General features: G+C 40.6%; 1 protein-coding gene across 1 annotated transcript in view; it reads left to right on the top strand.

Moving 5' to 3' along the window:
* Positions 1-12,416, top strand: part of LOC134144683 (protein FAM169B-like) — an 89,087-nt gene extending 76,671 nt beyond the window's left edge. Inside the window, 2 exon segments of the mRNA XM_062583821.1 lie at positions 11,432-11,469; positions 12,405-12,416. Of these exon segments, the coding sequence (XP_062439805.1) occupies positions 11,432-11,469; positions 12,405-12,406 (40 nt within the window). The 3' untranslated portion in view covers positions 12,407-12,416.
* The last annotated feature ends 4,661 nt before the right edge of the window (positions 12,417-17,077 follow it).

The following is a 17,077-nucleotide window of genomic DNA, read 5'->3' on the forward strand; positions in this document are numbered from 1 at the left end:
AATTTCTGATAGAAAAACTAGTTCCGATATAGGCTTCATTAAAATCGTATTATTAGTCTTGCTGTGAAAAGTTCCGGGAACGAGGTAGGAAGGTCTTGTATTGCTTACATATTTATATCCTTTAAATATTTTCACCTGCTTCTTTTTATTTTGGGGGATGTTTTTGCTTTCTCTCCATCTTTGGCAAGAAACATTTTCTTAGAAGAGTAAAGCTCCCAGAAATATCTTGAAGTATGTTCCTCTTTTTTCAGCTTAAATGTTGGTGTCAGTGTGGGCTTTGACTGTTAAGAGTATTTTCAAAACGAAATGTTTTCATCTCAGATGTGAAAATTCTTTCACAACATTTTAGTCAACTTTTTGGTATTTCTATTTGAAATAGTATCTTTAAAGGAATTTAGTTTTTTTAAATTAAAAAACAATTCTGACTGCTAGTGAAAATTGGTAAAGACAAGTTTGAAGATTCCAATACTACCTCAAAATAATGCTGGACTGTGTCAGGGGAGCTGTTGAGGAGAATAGTACACAGGCAAAGTCATATACCTGCCACACTTTCTATGAGGTAGACAAGAAGAGTTGACATAAAGCTAGCTGTGCCTTATTCCAACAGACTAAGAGGGCAACTTTTAATTACTATTTATGGTATCTATAGAATCTCTTTCTAACAAGAAATCCTACTGGAAGGCTAAGATGAGGCCTTCAGATTCTTACTGAAAATCTCATGCAAAACCTATTAAATTAGCCTCGATACTACTGCGAAATTTTAAATAGATCTCTAGGAGAAAGAAGGTAGAAGAAGCAAATTTGTTGGCCAAAAACCACATTCTCAACATTTACTGCAAAAATACTAGAGATTATGCAGAAATTTCCGCTGAAGATCCAGCTGTTGGGATGAGGTGTACAGGAAGGAACAAGCCTCAAACCTTGTGAAGGTAAAGCCTTAGAAGGTAAAGTTATGAAAAGTGTCTATGTACAGCAGAAAGCGAGCAGTGATCCTCCATTGCTGGGGTTGAGACTGCTCCAAAAAAAGGTTTGAGATTTCTCCAGGTGCAAAGATCACAGCTTTCATTTTCACTTATTTTTAGAAATATGCATGCCTCTCCTGTCTGAATATAGAACAGCACTATTTGGAATTTAGAGAATAAAAGCCTTGGTTGAAGGTTACAAGGAATTCACATACCTAGAGAAATGTGGCGTGAGCTGGGGAGAATTAATTTTTAGATTGTGTAACAGTTAATCTGAAGAAGGTATCTATTACCTTGGCTACTTTACTATCTTGTTTTGCTCTCAGGCAACCTTTTGATGCTTTGAAACTTTTCTGTTTGTTCAAGAACTTGCTGCTGTTGCTAAGCCAAGGTTGAGCCAATAACCTTAGCGATAACTAAATTCTGCTTTTGCTAAAGTTGTCAACAGGAAAATGAGGGATAAGCTGGAAAACAACTTTTAAGTTGTTTGATTTGCAGCTCAATTGTAAATAACTGCTTCTGTGTGCAAAAGATGAGCATGATAATGGCATAGGATGAACTGAATAATAAAGTTTGTTAAACCTTGATTTTCAAATAACAGAATTCTTGATACATAGGAAAAGCAGACTGTGAAGAAAAAATTTGAAAAAATTGAAAAATCGAAAATTGAAAATTTTTTTTTTCAATTATGCATAGCATTTGCATCTTCACCAAGAGAGTTATCCATGTATAGGGACAGGACTCTTGAACTGAGAGATGAAACTATGAGGCAGTCCAAGAACATCCATAATGCTTTTCTCATCTGTAGCCATAGAGCTGTTCATAGATGTTGGCTGAAGGACACAGAACATCAAGGCAACAATAGCTACATGTTTCTCTGCTTCTGCAATCAGGTAAAACCAAGTTCATTAGCCATCAAACTGATAGGGAGAAGAAAAGCACATAAGGGCACACAGGCTTTCTGTGATGTATTGTGTAAACTGGAATCCTTGCTACTCTGCAGACCACCAGAGATAATGCCTGATATGAGATACAATAGGTAACATGGTGTTAGCCTCCAATGCATGAGCAAATGCTGGCAAGGCAATAAACGCTCTTCATAATATCAAAGGAGCAGCTGAATACTACCCATCTCTCTCCTCGCTAGGGTAAGCAGCCAACAGTGCCTCCTTTCATTAATCTGACATTTTCTAAAATGCCCACACAGAGATGGATGCTCACACAACCATCAGTCAGCAAGGGAAATTTGATTCCTGTTGCACTTACTGTGATGAAACTTTCTTTTTTAAAACAACTTCTCTGGAATTCTGACACAATTATAATACTGGAAACTGGAAAACTTAAAGGGTTGTTTTTCTGAGCAAAGAAAGTCTTATTTCCCTTTTAGGTATGCAAGAATGTTGTCTCCCAAATTAAATATGCATTTAGCATAAATGCACTGTGGTGATTATTGCAATTCAGGGACTAATGATTTCCTTTTCTCTGGCTTTCCTGCTATGCAGTTGGTTGTGTTTCCACACTAACTCCCTGTGGATAATACTGCTTCAGTTGTGGCAGATGTCAAGACTCTTAATCAGAATTTAAGTAGCCTCAATTACATTTACTTTAATTCACTTTGGAAGTGAAGTAAGTTAAATTGAATTAGGGCTACTTTAATTCTGAATAAATATGTCCACACAGATATTCAATGCATTTGAGCTAATCAGTTCTAGAAATTAATTCAGATTCTCTTTGCGAGTGCTGTCCAAAGTACAGATATAGAGTCTGTAGATACTGGAGTCTGGGCATAGACAGTGCTAGGTAGGAAAGCAGTGGGTGAAAACATTTGGGCATAAAGGGTTGAGCCTTGACCTACAAAGATTCTTGACCTGAACTTAAGACATTGTGCCTGGCTGAAGTAGACTGGCCAAGAAGCAGAAGAGAAGTAGAGACTGAAGAAGAGTGCAGGTCTATATCAAACAAGAAATATATTTGGTTGCAATAGACAAAAGTCTGCATCTTTTTTGTGGCTTTTTAGATTTTTAGAGTTGAATCTTTTCAGATAGGAACTGTCTCTTGTCTGTGTTTGCAAAGCAGTTGGCTTTATGGGCTGTGATGGTTGTTAAAATGGTTGAAAATAAGCACACTAAGATAGACATGCTGAATGAGAACACAACTTCATCTGTTTCTTTATAATGTTATCAACAGTGGCCAATAGCAGAGATTCTGAGCAGGATAAGAATATGGCACTAATTCTCTGGTGCATTCCTCCTGGCTTCATTTAGCAGGTGCTGAGGCTTTCCCAAGCCGGAAATGGAATGTTGGGGCGATTGTTTAATTGCTCATGGTGGATTTTTTCCATGCATTGCTGAGCGTTTTCCTAAAGCAGAAGTATTTAGTATTGCTTCCAAGATTTGTGTCATTTCCAGTATCTATTTGTTTATTGAATGCATCACTATCACCATTCCTTCAGCACTGGGTTTAACTCCACAGGTACCTTGGTCTGCGTGACCATTTCCTGTATCTGGACTAGGCTCTCAAACTGTCATAAGTCACTATCAGCAAGCAGCGGGTTTAGCTAACTTATATTTGTCTTGCAACCTGCATATAAATTAGGTACCAGTGTTTAGCTTTAGAAAGTATCTCTATTTTTTAGCCCCCTGTTGTACAGTAGGCCCTGAACAAACTCATGATCAGAAAGTGGCTTTACCCTGAAGAGCTTACAGCACAGATAGACGAAAGAGAAATAGCCCACCTACAACTGAAGACCAAAGAGGAAAATGCAATGTGAGGAATGATTAAAGAGCAGACAACAGAACAGAAAATGCCTTATGCAATTGTGCAGACTTATGATCTACCCACATGTTGAACAAACACACACTCCTGATCAACCTCTCTTAAAAAGGGCATGATAGAAAAGGAGAATCTACAGAGGGGGGCAACAAGGATGAATTGAGTTACAAAATGACTGACATAGAAGAAGAGATTGAATAAAATAGATCAGTTCAGCTTGGAAGAGCAATATGTAATAGAGGTGTGTAAAGTCATAAATGGCATGGGAAAGGAAAATTGGAAAAGACTGTCCCGTGTTATAGCTCAAGACTAGAGGGGCAATGAAGGGTATTTTCAGGCAGCTACTTTAGAGCACAACAAACAGAAGTATTTTTTCACACAATGAATAGTTCAGTTGTGGAACTTATTGCTGACAGATATAGATTCAAGAAGCAATTAGACAAATTCATGAAAAATAGGTCCAGTAGGGGCTATTAAACATGCTGATGCAGATGCAACCTCTGGCTTAGGAAATCCCTAAATGGCAGATTACCAGAAGCTGGAAGGTGGAAGAAGCATCACTCTAGGTCAGACATGCTTTTCTATTCTTTCTCTGGGTAACTGTTCTGGGCCATTACATAATGTGGGTTTCAGGCCTAGTTAGCATATTCTGACTCTTTTGCTTTTATTTATTCTTTCTCAGGCATTGCTTGTATGCCATGCCATTTCATTTGATTCTCTTTCTTTCAGAGCCATGCCATATTTTGGGCATTTGACAACAGATGAATTATACAGTACATGGAATAAAATATCATCAGCCTGTTCTAATGACAGTACAGTAGTACACAAGCCACCATAACTACCTCTGTGGCAGAACACACAGGATCCACAGCCCAAGTTCTGCCCAAATGGCTGAAAGGAAAAGATTAGCATTTCAGCACTTTTAGAAAGCTAAGCCATCAAGGGCCTGGCAGAAAAAGGGAGGAAACTGATTCCAAACTACCCCCTAGTAGACCTTCATCCTTTCAAACTATCTTCAGATTAACAGTCGTTGATGAGTGAAAACTGATGAGTAAATAAAAGTACTACATTTCTAGACTCTGCATTTCACAATTTCCAGGTATGGAAGCCCATAGAGCATATTAATCCAGCTGTAGAGGTACTGAAGAGATTGGCTTTTTGTTATAATGTCCTTGAGCAGCAGGGAACACCAGGACTGTGTGATCGGAATAAGCAGCACCAGGCACAGTCACAGAGGTACAGAAACACGCACTTCTTCAGCACTAACTTCTTGTGCAAAATTCAGCAAATCCTCTGCCCCTCCAACAAACTGATTCTCTGTGGTTGGATATGCAGAGCTGCAGAAAGGCCACAGCTTCATTACTTTGTCTGCCATTTTCTTTCTCTTGGATTAGGGGAAACATAAATACAGAGCTCCACAAACCTACCCATTATAGACCAACGTACTAATAATCTTAATACTGTATCCAGGTTTTGATTCTGTATTGAATGATACCCTACTGGTTTTGGGGCAGAATCTTTGTCGTTTTTCTTCTCTGACTAAATGGTTCATGTTTGCACTGAGCTCATAGATTCTCCATGATTTTAAGCCTAACCTTTCAGTGAGGTTGCTGGTGCAAGGGAAATCAAAAAGCCTTTGTGAAAGTGTCTTAAGAAGATGGTGGCACAATTGTTAAGTTCTCATTTCGTTCCCAGACAGGCCAAGCTTGACTAGGTTCTTATACATTCCAGAAAACCATTAAAAGGTGATCCAGGCATATTGTGCTTTCTGATCGTTTTCCACAAAGCAATTACAACATTGTTTCTCTACTCCCAGAATGTTTGTCTCTAAAACTGTCTAAATGGATCTCATATTTTCTTTTTCTTAACCCAAATAGGATAGATTCGGAGTCATGCTGTGGTAATCCTTGAGTACAACAAATAGAAAGAATTTATAGGGATGTGTCATTGTTGTAGCCAGTACCTCACGGTTGAGAGGCTGTGGGCAAACAGACCTCAGAATTTGTAGAAAACTGTGAAAAATACCTCTAGTCTCACCATTTGTAGTGCCACTCAACATGTGAGCCAGCCTGCTTTCACTGCTACCAACTCATCCTGAGACTTACCTGGCTCCTGCCCAAAAGGACTCTTTTTCTGTTCAAGGAGGTGTGTGCATTGCTCACATTGATGGTCTGGAGCTGTCTCTATGTGGCTAATTTTTGCAAGGATGCAGTTGGTATGGCAGCCAATCAAGAGGCTAACACAGTGTCCTTGAAATATTCTCTTGGGCAACACTGTGCCTGAACTTCAGCCTTTCCTTTTGGAGCTTCATGAACATTAATGGGTCAAATGCCAGGCCTGTAAAACTATCGAAGAACTGAAGAACTTAGAGTCAGAGAGACAATGGAATAAATAAATTTCAGGCTGTTACTCTTAGATCTTAGATCCTGCCCATTAAATGCCTAAGATGTGAGAACCAACTTTTTAAACTCCACTTTTATGAGCATCAAGTCTATGACAGGTCAGTGTTTAGTCTATTATCTTACCAGCTAGTGACTACATATTCATTGGAGAGGGAAGAGCTGTCCATTATATGTATTTTGTACTTTTATGATGAAAGATAATTTGTGTAAAAGCATCCAGACCGTAGGCATTTTGGGATGCTTTTAACATATCAAAAGAATCTGTATCTGAATTTCTCCCCTTGCCAAATTACTCACTAGGAATACTGATTCTTTTATTTCCTTTTTACTCCCTTTCCACACACTCTGTATTGAACGTATTTTTATGTTTCATACGGGGGAAGGAACAGAACAGGAAGTGGAGTAAAAGACAGAAAACAAAGAAAGAGAAATAAAGGCCTCTTGGATCTTTTTTTAGCTCAATTACAATTATTTCCTACATCAAAAAAAATGGAAAATCTTTTTTCTTCTTTCATAAATTTTCCCCTAATGTTCACTCCTGCTTACTAAATTGGGTAATTTTAAAGGAGCAAAACAAACGATCTCAAAGAAACTCTGACTACTTTATGAAAAACATTACTTTGTTATTAGACCTAGTCTGAATGAATTAACCTTAATGTGTGTCTCTAGTTATACAATAGAGAGGATAAATCTCTAGCTGCCTCATGGGAAGCTTGTTAAGTAGTTAAGTAGTCAAGCGGAATGGGTCTTGAGATTGCCGACCTCATTTTTCTGGAGAGATTTTGGTGAAGCCAGAGCAATTTGGAGAAATGGTACATTTTCTAAATCATGTAGGGGGTTGGAAGTAAGGCACAACAAATTATTTGTCTGGAAAAAAATATTTAATTGGAAAGCTTCCTGCCACCCTTCATTCTTTTTTGGGTATGCAGTAGCTGTACACTGTTGCCGTAGAGTTGTAGCAGACTAGTCTGCACATTTTTGCAAGCCTCTAAACTTCCAAACCTTTTCAAATCACAGCCCTCCTTTCCCCTGCCACAACCCCCCCCCCCTTTTTTTTTCCTGGACAAGAGCTCCTGAATTTAAGCTTCAGACAGCAGACTCCCTCTTCCTCTCTCTCTCCCTCTCCCTCTCTCTTTCCTTTTCCCTTTTTTCATAGACTTAAAATTTCATAGACTTTATTTGAAGGGAGCTGTAGACACCCAAAGCTCCGAGGAGCAGATACTAAAGGCACTACATAAAGGATTCAGAAACATACAGAGCATAGTGGGGCTAGGCCATAATGTTTAATTAGTCTAAAAATCATTATTTTAATGATGGAGCCACTTCTCATTGCATTTACATTCATATGTTTTACGGAATGTGTATGACACATATAATAAGTTGTTTTGAAAGAAACAACTTATTCTCATCAGCCCGAGGAAGGCCTGATCTGTGCCTTCCTGTTCTGAGGGAGTTCATAGCTGCAAGTGTGAAGTGTTTGTTTGTATTCACAGTCTTTTGTTTGTATTTTAAGAAAACGTTTCATGCTTATGTAGCACCTTTCAGTTCCAAGGGCTTACTCCTGATCTGTCAAGGTGAGAAGTAACTACTCAAGTTGGAGATTTATAGCTGTACATATCGATGGTAAGATCAGTATCTGGCTCAAACAGCTGAGTTTACTCAACAACTTTAACTGCAGTCTGCAACACTCAGGCAGGCAAAGAGGGGAATAAAGAACCTCCTCTGTTCTGGGATTGTCTCCTCCGACTCCTTCCCCCTCTCCCTTTGCTTGCCCTTTCCTTCTGTCCTGGATTAACTGCCACTGGGTTCTTCCTTGGTCTCCTCCTCCCACTTGCCTCTCTTTTGAATACTGTTTCTGCCCACTCCTATTTCTGCACTTCCTCACCTTTGCCTTTGCAACTCAGTCTGCCTAGTCTCTCTTCTCCCTTCAGCTCTCCCAAGTTCATCTCCCAGAGAAAGGCAGCTGTGCAGTTTGCACTACTCCCTAGTGTTTGCCTGTGTTCTCCCCTGGTGTGCGTACAGCCTAGGATCCTGCTTAACTGTTCTGCTTGTTTGACTCTAAAACTCATATTGTGCTTCCTCAATCCTTGATTCCTTTATATGGCTTTTCCAAACCTCCTTTTAACTCCCTTTAGTTCATTTTTTGGTGAATTTAATCTCTTTGCCATTGGACTTCTGAGCTGGGGTGAGGTTTTGGATCTGCCTCTCGTGATTGTTACCTTTTTACAGACTCATCTATCAGCACAATTAAACTACTCTCCCAATTCCAATCAGAAGGAAGGGCATTTCTATCATTCATAAATGCTTGCTTTACCTGCAAAAGTGCTTGTCTGCATTTTCCCTTCCAAATATAGTGCTTCTCCTATGTAACCTGTTGCACAGCCAAATGTTTTAATTTTCTGTCTTTTCAGGTTCTAAAGTAAGTTTTTTGCTAACTTTTGGTTGGTAATGGCTGATAGGGATGGTTTTCAAAATATGCATGGCCCTCACCAACTGAAGATTGCTTTTTATTTGATTCATGCTGAGTGTGCTGGCCATTTTCTCTCATTTATCTTGGGGAAGCTTGTTTAAGTGTCCCTTGCATCCTGTAATTGAATCCACTATAGGAATTTAAACCTACAGCATCTTTCTCTAGGCCTATGGAACTTCTTGAGGATGGTAATCTGCGTTAATGATGAACTTTGCAGTATGAAGCCTTACGTAAGAGACTGTCCAGGCAATAAGATTAGAAATACATTGATATGCTCCATTTTATCTCAAGAGGTAAATGAGGGTACCATGGATCATGATGATAGCTGTTAGCTTCAGGCTGAAATACTCAGCTTATTGGCTCAGCAGTTTAAACAACAGCATGGGGCAAAGACTGCCCAGTGCTTGCTCTGAACTGAAAAATTGGTATGAAGGAAAAAGTGTTTTTTAATCTTAGATGCTAAAACAGACTTAGTGATGTGAAATCCCAAGGCTGAGAAGTTTATTTTGGAATTTAACTCTGAATCAGACTTGATCCTTTTTTAATTAAAAAAAAAAAGTGAAAGCATTCTTGCACATATGAAGACTAATTTAAGTTGTCGGGCTAGCTAACTTTCCAGCTAACTTTACTCAGCAGACTTTAATAGAAGTCATTATATTTCATGGATGCCAACAAAGTCATATCAGCTTATACTATTTAAGAATCCAGCCCCACACCCCTTCCAAATATTTCATTATAAGCATTGTAATATAGGGAGATATTTTAAGATTTGATGTCAAAATAGGGATCCAGAAAGCTATTGGTGAAATGTAAGAGGAAAGAGTTTTCTGGGAGACCAAACTATCACTGAAGTCTTGAACCTGATCTTGCAGAGCTGTTATTACACAGCAGTGCATATAGCCCTAACATTTTGCCCCAAAGATGTGATGCCTGAGAAGAGCAGCTTGTCATCTGAAGCTGGTGTGAGCACATGGGGCTGGGAAGTAACTAAAGGAAGTAGTGAAGTGTAGTGTTAATTTTATTTTTCATGGTGATAATGGTCATTTTAATGTTTCAAAGTGAAGAAGAGCTAAATATACTCATAGACATATGATGCCAGAATGGGTCTGACCTGATAGACTACTGATTGGGAAAGAGATTTCTAGCGTATACAAGAAACTGGTATGAAATTGGAAGAAAGATGAGAGAAAATTGTCTCCTGGGAGAGCTGAGGAGGGCCATGATGAAAGTGAAAAGAGAGGACAGCTGAGAGAGAAAAAAAAAAGAAAAAAAGTTGTGAAAGGTGCTGAATGTGAAAACAAAAAGCTTTGATGTGATGAGCATTGGCCAGGAAGCAGAAGGATCTGAAGACAGCAGGGAAGGTAGATGACTCTGGATAAATGGACTGGAGGGGATGAAGGCAGAAGCCTGGAGGGGAGAAAGCTTCAGTGAGATGAGGTGTGAGATGACTACGGCTTGGCTGAAAGGCTTCAGCATCGCAAATTGGGCAGGCAGGTTTAATGGCAGCTTTGACACCTAGGAGAAGAGGGACAAAGAGCTAAAAATGCCCCTAAGAATAGGAGTCTGTGAGAGGGACATTGCCACTGGCGATGTGAAAAGGAAGGAGAAAAGGCATTAAACCTCCCTCTGCCCTGAAAGGCTAGCGGTTCAGAGGCTGAAATTCTGAGCATGCGCAAGCGGATGGGGGAGCAAGCACTGCTGGTCCGGTTAAGTCCCTCCGGATCTCATGTGGGTGGTGCATGGCTTTTCCTTCGGGGAAGAAGGGGCTCACACCCCTGTCAATTCGGTGTGCCAGCCACAGAGCTTGCTAGAGAGGTGGGAAGCAGATATTTGAAGGCTAAAGCGAATTACCTCTCCCAGGGCAAAAGGGGACATTGGGAAAATCATATGGCTCTCCAGTTTGCTGTGTGGTAGACCCGAGGTACTGTATCTCAGCCGTGGCCCTTGTTCCTGGCTCTGCCCTGGAGCTCTTTGCACGGCACCGTCCTATGTGATGCCTGGGAGCATGCGAGTGGGAAGGCCACTCGCTGGAGAGGCCTTCAGAGCTCTTTGCTCCCCTTCTGGCACAGCCCACAATTTCTGGGTATGCCACAAACCCCATGGTTTTCTTTGTTTTTTTGAAGGGTTTTGTGTCTCGTTCTAGGCCGCATAGTTTAGGATGGCAGCTGTGAGGAGGAGGCCGTGGTTGGCCTAATGTGACCTGAAACTTCCTCTGCTTTTTTGGTACAGATTTCCTGGGTTGTGACTGTAATGAAGCTTTGGACTCCTCTTCCCTGCTCCTTCCTCAGATTTGGTGTGTTTGCCCTGGCTTACATGGGCCAGTTTACTCCTTTCCTTTCTCCAAAATGCACTTCAGCCTCTGTGTGTGGTCCTGTCCAACCTCAGACAGGGCTCTAATTTTCAGTACATACCACTCGTGCCGCCTTTGTCAGGCTGGGCCTATTGAACTGAAAAGTAGGATGCTCACAATTCCTCAGTGCTTTTGAGAGTCTTGGCCAGATGGCTTTATAAATGTGAGGAAATAAAATGATAAATGTCAATATGGTGAAAATGTGACTGTGCAGGGATATTAAAAGGATGGCATTTCACAGGGAGTCTTTCTCACTCCTTTTTTCTTTTCTAAGGATGCCCAGTTTTTTCAACAAGCCACTTTCAAATATGCAGACATTGAAAGATCTGGGTTAAATTTATCCCTTCCGCAACTCCCTGGACTTCAATAGAGTTGCACCAATGCTTGGCTCATCTTTTGTAGCTGATTAATTTATGTTCATTTTTCTTCTGCGGTGCCATGAAAGAATTTAATAGACCCCTATTGTTCCCTGCAGGTATCCTCCCTCTGTGCAGAGAAGCATCCGGCTCGTCTGTGAGTTGGCATTGTTGTTCTTTCTCTTTTTGATTTCCTTCGTGTAACAGAAAGAGATTACACTAGGGGAGCTAACTGTGTATTCGGCCCTCCAGGGAATTCAATATATGCCTGCAATTAACCTGCATTTAACTGGCCATTGGGTGTTGCTATTCCTCTACAATAAACACAGATGGTAGGCAGTTTTGACTGAGTATTTCTATACTGCAGGTTGGCACAGCTCAAGTCAAAATAAATACAGTTTCCAGACAGCACAGATTCTTGCTTCTCCTTTTTACTTTTTGAGAGAGGAGAGGAAGATCGGGATGGTATCCAAAAAAGAGCTTCCCATTTGGCCCCTAAAACAAGTATTTCACCTGAGGGCTGAAGGTGACTTCAGATCTCAGCCCCATCTGTCAGAGAGAGAGTAAAAGGAGGAAAAATATTTTAATCATAATTCAGGAGGGAAAGTAATTCAATGGGCAGGAAGGTACATTTTGAATTACACTTAATATCAAAAGCTCTCATCTTACTAGTGCTTGGAAGCTTTATTCCTGTCATTGGCTGCTCAGGTTTGGTGGATTAAAATAAGATTTTGGAGGTTTATGGACCAAAATGCACCTTTATGCATTTCTCATTCTGGAAAGGGGAGTAAATGTCTTTGAACTGGAATAGCGAATAGCTTTTTTTTTTTTTCTTTACTTGTTTGGGAAGGGAAGGTTGTGGGTTGGTATGAACACCTCATTAGTTATTAATTATTTTCGTCATTCACAAAAACAAGAGGCTTTCTCATATGCTGAACATACATTGTTTATGGGAAAAACTGAGCTCTAGGAAGATTTTAAAAAATACAAAACAAGCACGATTGTTAAGTTTAAAGAAATGAGCTAAGTGTATAAAAAATCTGCCACCAGGGTCAAACTGGATGCCATGTGTATTTTTTTTTTTCATTAAAGGAGTGCAGATTTTGAGCCCGAGCTATTATTTCCGGTGACTTGAGGCCCTCCGGGGGCAGCAGTGAAATGGAAAAGAGCACGGCAGCCTGCTCTTGGAACTGATGCTCACTGAATCTGAAAGGTCATGTCATGTTTTCTGGCAATTGACTCAATGGGTTTGGATTCTACAACATAAGGTCGGGCCGTTTTCACTCAGCACATGTTTACTGGGGAATGTGCCTTCCAGTTGTTTTCACATTGACCTTATTACCCTGCCACACTGATGAGCCTGGCACAAAAACTACTTTTTGTATTGCTGTGTGCGCCACACTCTTTCTCCCGCCTCCCCACCCCGCAGCAAACACTGTTCCTTTGGGCTGCAGATGAGGATTTAGTATATGCATTTCCCTCGCTACTAGCCCTCTGCTTTCCTTGCCTTGTTGCAAGACAGTTGCACAGAGGCCCATTTACTGCACGCTTTGGAAAATGAGAGAGGGTACAGTGGGACCGACTGGCACTTGGTCCCCAGGTTTTGTGTGTGTCTGATGGGAAAGCCAGGGAGGAGAGGAGGCTCAGGCTCCACACTGTAAACACTAGCAGCAGGGACTGTCTTGTTCTGTATTTTTACAGCATCTGGTGTAATAGCCTTTTCCAGTGCTCTTGTGGTAGATGTGGCCATAGGGTGGATAGACGCTGGGAGGGCAGGGCTCACCGCTCATGGGAATGTGCTCTGTGTTGGGCAATGGTAAAAGGGATGGAGGCAGCAGTTCTCTCTCTCCTCTTGGTAAATCTTCTCCTTCTGTACAAAATACGTTGGCCAAGCTCTACAGGGATAAAGAAAATACTGCTGCTATTTCTGCAGATGTATTGGCAGCTCTCTCTCATTGTAGCCACAGAAGCTCTTGTGCTGAGAACATAATATGCGTCTCTGCCACCTTTTCAGGCTGAAAAAAAGTGTTTTGGGCATCAATTTTAGCAGTCATAAATTGATGTATTATTACTCAGAGCATTCCGGTATTTGAAGCAGTTTGAGACAAATATGAGCTAAGACATTTGCAAAACGTCGTTGACAGAGACAAAGAAAAAAACCTGTGAGTGTTTTTTCTGCCAGGGCATTGCTTAGCCTTGTCCTGCCACCTGTTTTTCAGCCCTGGCTACCCCAGTAAGAAAAATGTTGCACTGCTTTGTCATTGTTTGGATGTTGCTCTTTCAATAAGATCAAGCAGACTTGCAGCAAATTCACCCTGAGAGAGTAACTTACTTACACTGTGATGTTACATGGGGGCATCAGGACCTCAGGAAATGGGAGTTCTGATTCTGGCTTGGACTTTGTTGCCCAAGGAAGAAACCAGGTGTTGCATTTTTTTTTATTTGTTTTTTGAGACCGCTTTGCAGACTGATGGGGAAAAGCACCGTGTAAGCGCTAAGCATCATTTATTAATTTCTTAATAAACTTTGAAATGGTTCAGATGCAGAAGACCTGAACAGGACTTTGAATATGTTTCTGTTGACCATAGTTTGATTAGAAAAAGGGAAAAGAAAATGTGTAGCCTTACTTACTTACTGTTTTCCATCAGGATAGTTTTTGTCTGTGAGCTGCACTTCAGGAGGAAACTAGCTGGGTAGTTGTGAAGGAGACTCGATGCTATGGGAAACCCACCATGACTTGATTTCTAACTCGGGCATCTGCATGCTTGATACTGGTGGTGTGAATATCTCCTCAGGATATAAAGCCCCAAACAGAAGTGCCCAAGATAGCTCTGGAATGAGAACTGGTGGAGCCACAGCAGCCTGTGGCTGTGTCAAGTATGTTTAGGCCCATAGGCAGGCTGAAGGTGTGGTATTGCTGAGGAAGAGGGTTAACACGTTAGCATAATTATTCTGCTTCCAGGAGGTGCTGATCATGCTATGTAGACGCACCAGTCTGTTTGGCACCTATCTGGCTACCACATTGACGGTGCCACAGTGGGTGGTGTAGGGAAGCCTATCAGGGCAGATTGTTCCCAAAGTCTCACTCAGAACGTGACTGTGGTTTCACATTCTGATGTGATTGCTCATGCAGTTTTTGGAATCTTAATTTTTGCAAAATATGCAAGCTCTTCTGGTTTTGCAAGTCCATCTTGGGTAAACCTCTGCCTGACCTCAACCCTCAAATGAAGCCTTCTTGGACAAAATGCTAGCTTTTGTTTTGGAAAAGTGAACACTGCATAATGAAAGACATGGAATAGAGGCTCTAGAAAATACTTCTGAAAATGTATTTGTTAAAGTCTGGAAGCTAATATTAATTTCGCTGAGATGACCGAGGCAAAACTCAAGAAACACTCTGATGTTGACTTTAACCTAAAATAGAGAGCCAGTGATGTTTTAGCTCTGTGTGAAATTCCATCATTTTACAGTTATAAGGATTAGACTATTTGAATTGAATCTCATAGTTTGTGTCTATTTTCCTAATAATTTAGTAGTGCTGTGTACATATTGACTTGAACTAGAAGCTGCCTTAATGGATCAAACGGTTGCTTTCACAGGAGTGTAACCCTCAAGGTTAAAACTCCTTGGAAGAGTATTCAAAACTCAGGTAGTTTGTCCTAGAAGGTAGCATCCTGTTTAAACTATGCGATACCTTTTCTTAACTAAGATTGCAAATGCCCTGTTGGCTGGCTCTTCTGCTCTCACTTAAGATGATGGCTATGGATTAAGATCCCCAGGCTTTGGCTAACTTCTTTAGGCAAGGCAATGAATCCCCAGGGCCTAATTCAAGGAAAATTGGGCAGGTGTCATAATTAGCAGTTTCCTGTTAAAGCTCCACAAATAAGCTGTAATCCTCAAGGTACTAGTCTCCAAAACCCCTTGCGTATTTGTGTTCAGACCAAATAATATTCATCTGTAACCTTTTCTTAATTGCCTAAGCTGCACATTTAACTACCCTGGACTCACTGGTCTAGATTTTGCCAAAATCAGATGTCAACAGGGATTAATGGTTCCAGTTGCTCACACTAGCTAGCCACCATGCCGAGAGTAACTTGCCCTTAAATGAGGCTGGGGTGCACAATAGGTGAGTCAGACCTGAATGGAGGACTTCGGTTTCCTGTTACCCCTCTCACCCTTCAAGCCCAATAAACATGTCATAAAGGGAGGGAAAAATGTGAAAAGTTAGGAAGCAAAACACAGCCCTTAATGGTCTCTGCATGTGCTGCAGTCACCTTCAAGTGAAAGTTGAGGTACCAGATTTTTTAGCACTCAGCCAGCCATGCCTCCCCCTCCCAAACGCAATAGCACATGGACTCCAACACAAGTGTTCTTGGACTACATAATACTCGCAGTGCACGCGAGCACACGTGTGTACATATACATCTGCAGCGAGGGAAAAAGAGAGGGAGAGGTGTTAATTGCCAGTGTGAGTTCGTCAGGCAGATACAACAAACTTTCTCAGATTCCACTATCAGCAGGGCATCTGAGGACTTTAACGTTTTTCACAGCACAATAAAACTACCAGTGCCAGCTGGAGTCTTCAGCCAAACTGTATGCCTTAGAGCTTATATGTTTCACATCACTGAAAGCTACATAATACTTTCAGCTGGCATTGCATTCCATTTGATATGTCTGGGGATGGAGATAGTTAGTTAAATAATCACATCGGCTGATGTGTTAGCTGGAACAATAGTTCCTTCACTCTCTCCCTAAACACATTTGGGGAATATTAGTTTGGGAAGAGGGGCACAAAAGCTTCTCATCCCTGTTTTCTTGATCTGTTTCTTTCTTTATTTAGCCTGCAAGTGTTGACAGGTTGTGATGATGTTACTTCTCTTGGCATTAATTTTTGTGAAACAAAAACATGGATCCAGTCAGGTTTTTAAAACAGATCAGAGATAAGTCAGAGAGAAATAAAAGCTTCACAATTTGTTTCTTCTGAAGAGGAGAATTTAGCCTGAGTACAGGATAAGGGGAGGTGAAGTAGGAAACCATTTGTTTAAGATAAAAGTCATTGTGTACATTCTCTTGAAGTTGTAAGTAAAAAAACCGTAACATACATACATGCAAAGCACATGGGAATGGAATCATAATTTCACTATTTAAATGTAAATAAAATATTCTCTGATCAGCCAAGAAAAATCCTCAGTCTCCAGAAAATGCCTTTAAGCATGAAAACAGCACCTGGAGTTCTGAGGTGTTTATGGAAACATATATGTGGTCTTGCAACTATGCTTTGTTTGATAGTGAACATGCTGTTGTCTATTTGATCATAAGGTAAGCAGAAGTGGAGAGAAAGCTGCTACAAAGATGTATGGCTAATCACCACAAATAGTTCTGTAGTGTTTTCTTCACTACAGCCTTTGTTGAAGTTTATGATATATTTTTTCGATGATTCAAGTATGCAAAAATGAAGTTTGGAAGTCAATTGGATAGTTGGATCTGCAACTTTCATTGTATTAATCTAGTGGTTGTGGATAGCTTGGGGAAGTGGAAAATAATATAGATAAACTTTTTGGTCAGTTCATTTTGGAAGAGAAGCCTGTATTAACAATCAGATTTTAGCAATATATCCTGATTATGGTAGGTTTGGGAGGTTGATCATGCACAACAGAGTTTTCTTGATCAGAGAGAAGCTCTGAAAGGATTTTTGAATCAGCTTCGCAGGCACATGGAGCATCTGGTGGTGCAACTGGAAGAGAAGACTGAAGTTTAAAGGGAGAAGC

The sequence above is a fragment of the Rhea pennata genome, chromosome 10 (assembly GCF_028389875.1).
Source record: "Rhea pennata isolate bPtePen1 chromosome 10, bPtePen1.pri, whole genome shotgun sequence".
NCBI lineage: Eukaryota > Metazoa > Chordata > Aves > Rheiformes > Rheidae > Rhea > Rhea pennata.